The following is a 10,365-nucleotide window of genomic DNA, read 5'->3' as shown; positions in this document are numbered from 1 at the left end:
AATATAACCAAAACTTTATTTTTTGGTTATGATTTATTAAAGGAAATCTCCAAAAATCACAAAAAGCATATAATATTTTTTGCTTGTTTTGTTACATCAACAATGCGTAGTTAAATCTTTCGGGTTATTCAGGCCCACGGTGTATAGTTGCCGCACGACTGGTGAATAAAGTAGGCATTTTTACATCGCTATCGTACAGGCTTTTAAATACGGCTGTTTTAATTTTCTGGATCATTAAAGTTCTAATTTGAATAAACCTATAACCTAAACCTATAAATTTAACTAATAAAAATTAAAAGTTCAACGTATGTAGGTAGGTGCACATTTATTTTTCCGCAGCAATCGTAATTTCTGTTCGCTAAATATATCTAGTTGACTACACATTAGGTACTTATTACTGGTATCATGTTCGCCTTGTACACATATCGTTTTCTTTACATCCTCGCATTATCATTATGTAAGTATAGCATATTGTTGTACTTTATACTTATTCTTAGGGTTCTGTACCAAAAAGGTACAAAAGGAACCCTTATGGCGCCGCTCTGTCCGTCTGTCACATTGGTAAATATCTCGAGAACTACTTATGCTATCGATTTGAAATTTGGAATAGTTATGAACATTGTTAACCTCTACAAATTGAAGGTATATTTTTTTTAATTTATTCATATTAAATATAGAAAATGGCAAAAATGAAAGGGGGTCAAACTGTAAATGTCAAGTTACTAGGTCAAATGGGGTATCGTTAGAAAGAGCTCAAATTGTACATATCAAAACTATTTTTTATAATTTTTTTGTTGTGGAAAAAAATGAATTTTGAAGGAAAATGTAAAAAAAATATACCTTTGATGAAAATTTTAAGAAGCATTGGTTTTATGCTAAATGTTAAAGGAAAAATAAAATCATGTCTGTATTTTGGAAACTTTTTTTTTTCAGATTTTAAATTTCAATTTACCCACCTTTGCGGATGTATATCGTTCTTGAAATGAATAACAAAATTTTACGTAAAATATCTTCTTTCAAAGAAAATAAAAACTGCCGAAATCGGTTAACATTATAAAGAATTAGCCCTGAAAAACCAACATGCTATACAAGTCGCGCAAATTAGTTAAATTCACCGAGAGATGGCGTTGTACACAATAATACTCTTCATTATGTACATACTGTAACATACAGTCGAGTTATCTGAGAAACATGAGATTTTAACTATTGAAAGTTGGTACGGAACCCTCGGTGGGCGAGACTCGCACTTGGCCGGGTTTTTTTTATACTTATTATGGGTTATATAACTAGTAAAAGTGACATATTGCGAATTTAATTATGTCACGATTAGGAAAAGGTCAATCGTCTCGGGCTCTCCTTTCTATGGACGTGGCCAGGCAGGCAATTATGGTCGCGCGATAAGTGATAAAATAGCAGGCCGTCCCTATCGCACTATTTCTAAGTGCGATAGGGACGGCCTGATATTTTATCGTCTATCGCGCGACCATGCTTCCCGTACAGGTTTGGAAAGTTGTCATCACTAGGTATACTAGATTTTTTAATTAATTTCATATTAGCAAATCGTTTGAACAGTTAGTAGCCTATTCCTGATTCCGATGGCATTTCTTTTGAATACAGTTTAACTACATTTCAACTTTTTAAAGTGTAAATATGCGCACTTTGTAAGGTTGTAGTAGGTATCATCAATAACCACGATAACATTAAGTAGATAAATAATTATGCACTCAATAATCTCAATACTATATATAATTAATGTATTGAGATTATTTGTATGTACTTTAAATACTGTGTTTTTTTTTATTTCCGTTAAATTCGACACGTTAGGTTCATTATCAGGAACGATCCTGTATATCACTTTTAGTTAAATTCGCAAAAAATATTTTTTTTCATCGTTTTCATACATAATAAATGAATTTATCAGTGTGAGAGACCTTTAAGAATTACATTCAAGTTAGTATCCAGTGATTAACGGCACATGTAAAAACAAATAACATTAGGAATTCTATCGCGCGACCATGCTTCCCGTACAGGTTTGGAAAGTTGTCATCACTAGGTATACTAGATTTTTTAATTAATTTCATATTAGCAAATCGTTTGAACAGTTAGTAGCCTATTCCTGATTCCGATGGCATTTCTTTTGAATACAGTTTAACTACATTTCAACTTTTTAAAGTGTAAATATGCGCACTTTGTAAGGTTGTAGTAGGTATCATCAATAACCACGATAACATTAAGTAGATAAATAATTATGCACTCAATAATCTCAATACTATATATAATTAATGTATTGAGATTATTTGTATGTACTTTAAATACTGTGTTTTTTTTTATTTCCGTTAAATTCGACACGTTAGGTTCATTATCAGGAACGATCCTGTATATCACTTTTAGTTAAATTCGCAAAAAATATTTTTTTTCATCGTTTTCATACATAATAAATGAATTTATCAGTGTGAGAGACCTTTAAGAATTACATTCAAGTTAGTATCCAGTGATTAACGGCACATGTAAAAACAATTAACATTAGGAATTGGTAAAGGCTGACACACACGTGTTAACTAATTATCTTTTTTTTTTTATAACTCGATAACCGTAAAAGTTAAGACGCTAATTTCTTAGAGAAATTAATTGTATTTGATCTCAAGAACCTTCCCTTAAAGTTAACGGAATTCAATAAAAACAGGTTGTATGTACATTTTCAGTGTAGGTACACGGAATGGCGATATATAGTTTTCATCACGCTCGCTCGTAAACGGTGTTACATGCCTGCATACAGATACGTAATGAGCTATTTTACCGCCCTAGGGCGGTAAAGTGAATGGCTGGGTGAGACCATCCACGACCTGTCAACAAAAGATGGCGGACGAATGTTCGAAATGTCAGCGTAGGTATTTCAGTACATTTAGTTTAAAATTTGGCTATTACTTCGCGAGTGTGATGAAAAACATTGTGTATATCACGGGCGGCTGAAGGATTTACAAACTCGAGTTATTAAAGCCCTTCACTTTCCGCCCTTGTCAATGTACTATTTATTATTATCTTGTGTCTACCAACGTACCTAATGTTAAAATGTATGTAAATCACATTTGTTTCCTCTTACAGTACCAGACAGAAGCCATGCTCAAGAATTTGTAAGTGTAAACTTATGTTTTTTATTGATAGGAATACCTTTATCAGTCGTGAAAACGAACCATTTTAAATATCTTGGGTCCATCCATGCTGCAAGAATCCGATGAAATCAGTGTAGAAAATATGTATGTATGTACATAAGACACAACAATATAGTACAGATACAATGTACGACGGCGAACTTATCCCTATAACGGATCTTTCCATTCAACCTTAGGTATACTTAAGGTGTGGTTTATCTCACGATGAACTATCGCGGTGAAAGTGTTTTACTTTTTATAGACTCCGAGAATCACCGACTGGGATGAAGAAACGATGTATGATTTAGAAAAAAATATGTACTTCAATATGCAGAATAAGTACGACTCAATAGAGTTTCTGAGAAGCAGGTATAAAAGACATTCTGCCTACACCGTGGGAAGATTGGCTTACCTTATACGCAGAAAATATGCACAGCAGATGCATATGGTACATCGCTGTCATAAAAAAGGAGACACGACAATTCAGGGGGTAAGAAAATAAAAAAGATAAAATACGGAGGTATGGTTATATCTGAGTCAGGGTCTAGTTTTTTGATCATTCTTTCTACATCCCCCAAAAATCTCCCAGTTCATTCACTCTTCTTACTTCTTGACACCTTATTCTTTGTACAAACCGTATTATATGTACGGGGTTGTTAAACGGGGAAAATTTGATTATTTTTGCGATACGACGCACCGTTTAGGAGTCAGTTTCAAAGTTTTTATTTTCAGTAGACTTTTATTTATTTCATACCATGTTTGAGAAAAGCACTATACATACATACCTCGGCGGGAAATATGGGGTTGCCCGCCTCAGACCTATCCAGCCTCGCTTCGCTCGTCCGTCTATATGTCTTAGGCCGGCAACCGCTTTTTTCCGGCCTCTGTAGTAATGTACTATTGCTAGGCTTTGACAGTTCAAGCTACCTTATCGTCCTATTAGTTAATTCCCCCACTGGTGGTCTATAAATCAGATACTTAGTTTTATTTCATTTAGGATCATTATTATCGTTATATGTCAAAGCGGATCCCAAGTTCCCAAGCTTCCATGAGCCGTGGCAAATGCCAGGATAACGCAAGGAGGATGAAGATTATCGTTCGAGTTATGTATTTTACTGAACATCAAAAACCTACAATTTTATTGTAATTTCTACTTGGATTATATTTTCAACAAATTTCAATACTTAATTTGCAAAGAAATTAGGAATGTTTAATTATAAACAACGTAAGACATACCAAATAATACAATAAACACATTACTTATATACACTCTGTTTTTATTGAATTCCGTTAACTTTAAGGGAAGGTTCTTTAGATCAAATACAATTAATTCTTCTAAGAAACTAGCGTCTTAACTCTTACGGTTATTGAGTTATTAAAAAAAAAATACTGAACACGTGTGTGACAGCCTTTACCACTTCCTAATGTTATTTGTTTTGACATGACAATTGCGCCGTCAATCACTTGACACTAACTTGAATATTAGTCTTAAGGGTCTCTCACACTAATTAATTCATTTATTATGTATGAAAATGGTTCCCGGTTATGAACCTAACGACGTGTCGAATTTAACGGAAAACAAAAAAACACGGTGTAGAAAACATAATCCCGCAAGAGTTAATTTAGTTAAGAGCCACTTGGCGGACGACGTAGTTTTAAGGGTCGGTTCAGACATAATTTCTATGGAAATTCCATCTGTATCGTTCCTATACACCGTGTTTTTTTTGTTTTCCGTTAAATTCGACACATAGCTTGGTTCACTATCAGGAACCACCCTGTATATCACTTTTAGTTAAATTCGCAAAATTTTCATACATAATAAATGAATATATTACTGTGAGAGACCCTTAAGAATAACATTCAAGTTAGTGTCAAGTGATTGACGGCACATGTCAAAAGAAATAACATTAGGAATTGGTAAAGACTGTCACACACGTGTTCAGTCATCTTTATTTTTTTAATAACTCTATAACCGTAAGAGTTAAGACGCTAGTTTCTTAGAGAAATTAATTGTATTTGATCTAACCTCTTGCCGCCCTATGTGCAATGAGATCTACATTTGGGTTCATTGGGATTTTAACTTATATTTGAATAAATAAAGTAGTATTTCTTTTGTCTTTAAAATTTTTAGAACAAATGAAACTCAACTTAATCTAAAATGCAATTAGGATCAAAATTTTCTAGCATGATTTTTGTATGGTGGGCGTTACGAGGCTAAAGAACCTTCCCTTAAAGTTAACGGAATTCAATAAAAACAGGGTGTATAATTCGCTTTTTAATAATTTGTCACTATCCTCATTACAGTTAGTAAGGAACGCAACATCATGTCAAAGATTGTACTATGATATTCACGTTGCGACTGAAGTGGTAAAAACATATTATGATAAATTTTTCTCGAAATCACCTCCAGGAGACGACGATAAGCTCGTGGATGATAATGATGTAGATGACACCCTAACTGATAATAAAATTAAAGGACGTAGTGGTGAAGCCTTGAGAAGTAACACGACCAGTTTACATTTAGGAATACGGGCAGATGAGTTCGATGACCCTGGGGACCTAGAAAGGCGCCGTAGTTTTGGAATACGGGCAGATGAGTTCGATGACCTTGGGGAGCTAGAAAGCCGCCGTAGTTTTGTAAGCAAGCAAGCTGATGTGCCAAGAACTCATAGTCCAAGAAATGTACGGAAATCTCTGAGATTCCTGGGCATGGCGGACCACACGCTTCGGCTTCAGCAGCTAGTTAAAAAGAAAATATAATACTTACCTACTACAAATGTAAGGGCAAGTGTTGTGTCCGTGGACGAGTGTACTTGAAGACACTGGCGATATTTAAAGAAGTACTTGCAGTAGTAATGGTATTGTATACCTACATAAAACAATAGTTATTTGTAGAGAGCGGATTTAAGGTAGCGATTGAAATATTAATATGGATATGACTAGTGCAATTCTTTAAATAGGTACATGTCATGTGGTTTATATTATAATAAGCGGGCCGATTTTTAAGTCTCACGCGTTCTAATTCAGAAAATTGTCACTGAAGAAAATAGGCAAGTCACCGTTTTCAACCGGTATTTTAGTGACAAAATCCCGTATGCGAGATTCAAAAATCGCCCTCCTTGGTCTTTCAATTTATTATATTACATCACATTAATATTTTTAGTTGTTAATATTTCTACTAATTTAATTTGTTTAACTTTAATGAATACTCAGTAATGTTGAAATGTAAACTAGTGCCCGTGTGGCCTATTTGCTGAATAAATGATTTTCTATTTTGTACATTTTTTTATTCTTTGAGTCGTAATATAAGTTTTTACTGTGCAATGCGCAGACGAAATATTAAAGAAGAGGTTAAATTAATAATTTAATAAACTATTTCAAAAAAATTTACAAACATTTTTTTATGTATTATCATCATAATCTTTGCCCAGTATTCACAAAAGCATCCAAAAAGGGTTTTACTTTTATGTTCCGATACATTTTTTTGTGTGTAGAAAAAATATTAAATTATGGGAGTCATATCCATGTTAGAGCAGTTCCCGAATACTTTGTACATACAGTCAACCAATTGGAACCCTAGGCCACTGTAGAACTATGCCATAGTGACGTTATAAATCAGATTGTAAGAAATCTCTTACTGCTTGTCATTTTGACGTGGTTGTAGAGTGGCCTAGGGTTCCAATTGGTTGACTGTACATATGACTATGTACAGTCAACCAATTGGAACCCTCCGAACCGTCAGCAAATTTTAATTGATCCTATTTTGTTACCAACATTTAGAATATAAGTCGACTTTCGTCAGATATATACAGGATAATTGTTATAATTAAGAAAATATAGATACTTACTGAGAACCTTAATGACAAAATAAAACTTACTAAAATCTCAATTTATTCATCAAAAAAATCTTGGTAACAAAATAGGAATAATAAAAACAAATTTAACTTTTTCCTTAATTTTTTACAAACTTTTCGAGAACTGCTGATTAATATTTACATCGCTACCTGACATCCGTTCTCTAGTTATTTGTTTTACAAGGGGGCAAAGTTGTTGTTTAACCGCACGTGCCAATATTGATACCCGAGCAAGCGAAAGATTCCAATATGTATATAAATATAAAAGTGGAATTTTGAGCGTTGCGAGGGTTTCAAGGTACGAAGGTTAAACAAACTTTGCCACCGAGTTAAACACAAATTTTTTCACCACACCAACACGAACAAAATACTCACTTTATAACATCAAATTAAATCAAATCCATCATTATTCAATATTTATGGTTCAAAATCATCATTGATTAGTAATTTCATACAAATTATAACTTGATGTCTTAATCTGGCTGGTAGAATTTACCTATTAAAATTTATAAAAGAATTGACTTACCTATAAAATTATTTGCACTCTTGTGGATAAAATGCAATTTTGCTATCTGTTTTCAAACAGCACAGAGATCCTTTATCAGTTGGTCTGGTGAAAAATTATTTCTTATGTCGTGACTTTAATCGTGCATCCACTTCTATCTCATGTTTTATACTGGACACTTCTTAGCTATGCTGCACTATGAAATGTCCAGTATACCTACCTCTAGAATGAAGTGGAACAACAAATAAAGTCCGTGACCGTACTTTTATCTCAAAATATACCGGGTGGGCCCTGTAACAAAAGCAAAAATTTAAGTGTAGCCTATACATTGACATTGAGGTATAATGTACTAGAGAGGACGCTGCGAACATAAGTCCATGGGGGCCATTTTTTTCAGTTGTCCACCCCACTTTTTTTATAACATGGGTATTTTTTTACGCGATTATTTAATACTCAGAATCGTGTGGTCTTTCGATCTTGATAGGAGAAAAAAAATGTCCAAGATTTCCATACATTTTTTCGAACCTTCCATTCCGTTACCGCCATACAAAATGTATGAAATATAAGGGTTCCTAGTTGACTACGGAACCCTAAAAATGGTAACGGAATGGGAAAAAAACTTTTTTTTCTCGTATTAGAATGGAAACAGCTCGCGATTCTGAGTGGAAACCACATAAAAATTTCCAAATCCAAAAAAAAAGTGGAGTGGACAACTTTGAAAATTGGCCCATGGAATACAGTTGCCTCAGTCAGTCTCTGCGCGTTGCTTGATGAGGTTGTACAAAATAATATGTGAAAATGCCTTCCTGCGCATTAATATATTGTTTTTTAAGGCATTTTAGAAAATAAAAAAGCAACGGTATCACATTTCATCGGTTAGTAGACAAGCCATTTTGATCTAACTTCATTTTAAGTACCTAATTATTTTAACGACCTTGACAAAGATTCAAATTTGAATTTTGACATGCTGTCAATAGATCCGAGTCAAAAATGCATGATGCATATATACATCACTATGCATTTAAGGGTTAATGAAGGGACGCGCTCCTCAAACGCGGAGCTATAGTGAAACGAAATCATAGATTAATCGCGCAGACATGTAGGTAATAAGTAGAGAGCGGGTTTCAGGTAGCGATTTAAATATTAATATGGATATGACTAGTGGAATGTTTTAAATACATGTCATGTGGTTTAAAATAGGCTACTTGACCCTTTTTTATATTATTTATTACTGTCCAATTAACCGAAACAAAGTACTACCATATTTTATTACGACTTGAAAACCACAGAAAACATTTATAAAGTTTACTTTAACTTAATTTTGGCAAAAACATCATTAGCCATGTTAATCTATAGATTGTCTGCGCATGACGTAAATCGAATTGAGCACAAAATTTTCTGACATTTAATTTATGACTTATGAGAGTTATGAGGCATAAAGTTCATCATGTCAGTGATTGACTCGGCATGAAGTTAAGTTAGGTTCTATGACGTCACTACACGTCTGACAGCGTTTTGGTGGCCAAAGTTGAAATAAATATTACACACAATCGAAAATACGTAGCCACCATACACTTTTAATACTCAAAATCTATAAAAATTGATTTCTTATGTCAAATACTACAGGAAATAATCATTTCTTGTGCCAAATTAGATACTTATAGAGTCTAGTAGCCTATACGCACCCTTGGTAAAACAATGCAACATGTGACTTTACGTCGATATTCTTTTTATTGCGGATAAAGCCTTAAAATAGTACATTTTACAGTAGTTTTTGAGATATTTTTCTGAACAACGACGTAAGTAAAAGCAATGGACGTATAATAATGCCACAAATGCAGATGCTTAATTTTTTTTTACGTCGTTTAAGCGAGCGCAGTGCGGCGCGCATGCGTTGTGCCACACGATAGATCAAAATTGGCATAAAAAGGGTGCAAAAATGATATCCCGAATGGAGAATAGTTTTAAATGTTATTAAAACAGTCGTGTAAAACTATCGCATCTGCACATACGGTTGTTGAAGTTCTGTTTTTTGGAGTAAATTAGGCAGTCAGATTATAGGTACGATATTCTTTACTGACATGACTTCATGAGTGAAGTGAAATACTCGTATTCCTGAAACTTATTATATTATATTTTTAAAGTCTATTTTATATTATTTATTACTGTCGAATTAACTGAAAAAAATACTACCATATTTTATTACGACTTGAAAACCACAAAAAACCTTTATAAAGTTTACTTTAACTTAATTAGGCAAAAACATCATTAGCCATGTTAATCTAAACCGTATTTCACTTAACACTAAAAACCTGAAAACTCTTTGTTCAGAATCGAGAGTAGAATCGATTGAGCTATATCTTGATGGGAGTAATATATATATTTTTTGTATTATTAGTTTTTTTTTCGTGCCCATTCTACAAATTCGTAATACAGCATTGTGCATATCGCATTGCTAGAGGTTGTACTTATACCTTTTTCAGTATTTAGGGCAGCGATTGTTAATATACCTAGATGTCTAAAGAGCTCTCAAAAATGACCCCACGAATATTGTGCCACGGTAGGCGGGGCCTCAAAATTGTGCCACGGAGCTTGTCAGTGCGCTAATGGCGGCCAGTCGGAACGTTTACAAAAAGAATATGCCGTACTGTTTTGTAATATCATGTGCTAGTCGTTCCAACAAATACGGAGAAAAATATGGGATTGAGTTTCATGTGTAATTTGGCGAGGATCATAATTATTTCGATTTATTTTGTACGAGCTATTTTTGTATGGGGATGATGTTATGCAATATTTTTAATAGCCATTGATATTTAAAAACTTTCATTTTTGTGTAATTTTATTCGAAGCGTTTCTC

At 33.7% G+C, this 10,365-nt stretch overlaps 1 protein-coding gene across 1 annotated transcript; it reads left to right on the top strand.

Annotated features, from left to right (window-relative positions):
* Nucleotides 1–369: 369 nt before the first annotated feature.
* LOC125241484 lies at nt 370–6,192 on the top strand. The gene is made up of 4 exons (XM_048149997.1): nt 370–457; nt 3,103–3,131; nt 3,412–3,639; nt 5,454–6,192. Exons 1-4 carry the CDS (start codon nt 406–408, stop codon nt 5,907–5,909), a joined length of 765 nt encoding a protein of 254 aa, XP_048005954.1. The 5' UTR covers nt 370–405; the 3' UTR covers nt 5,910–6,192.
* Nucleotides 6,193–10,365: the final 4,173 nt, after the last annotated feature.

The sequence above is a fragment of the Leguminivora glycinivorella genome, chromosome Z (genome assembly GCF_023078275.1).
Source record: "Leguminivora glycinivorella isolate SPB_JAAS2020 chromosome Z, LegGlyc_1.1, whole genome shotgun sequence".
In the NCBI taxonomy this organism is placed as follows: Eukaryota; Metazoa; Arthropoda; class Insecta; order Lepidoptera; family Tortricidae; genus Leguminivora; species Leguminivora glycinivorella.
The sequence above is the reverse complement of the archived record's forward strand: the minus strand, read 5'-3'. Positions and strand labels throughout refer to the sequence as shown.

What these genes read in the sequence shown, in the direction of transcription:
- LOC125241484 (XM_048149997.1), top strand. Translation starts at nt 406, where the DNA reads ATGTTCGCCTTGTACACATATCGTTTTCTTTACATCCTCGCATTATCA. An exon ending in CATCCTCGCATTATCATTAT is followed by an intron (nt 458 to 3,102) that starts GTAAGTATAGCA and finishes TTCCTCTTACAG; the next exon opens with TACCAGACAGAAGCCATGCT. An exon ending in GAAGCCATGCTCAAGAATTT is followed by an intron (nt 3,132 to 3,411) that starts GTAAGTGTAAAC and finishes TACTTTTTATAG; the next exon opens with ACTCCGAGAATCACCGACTG.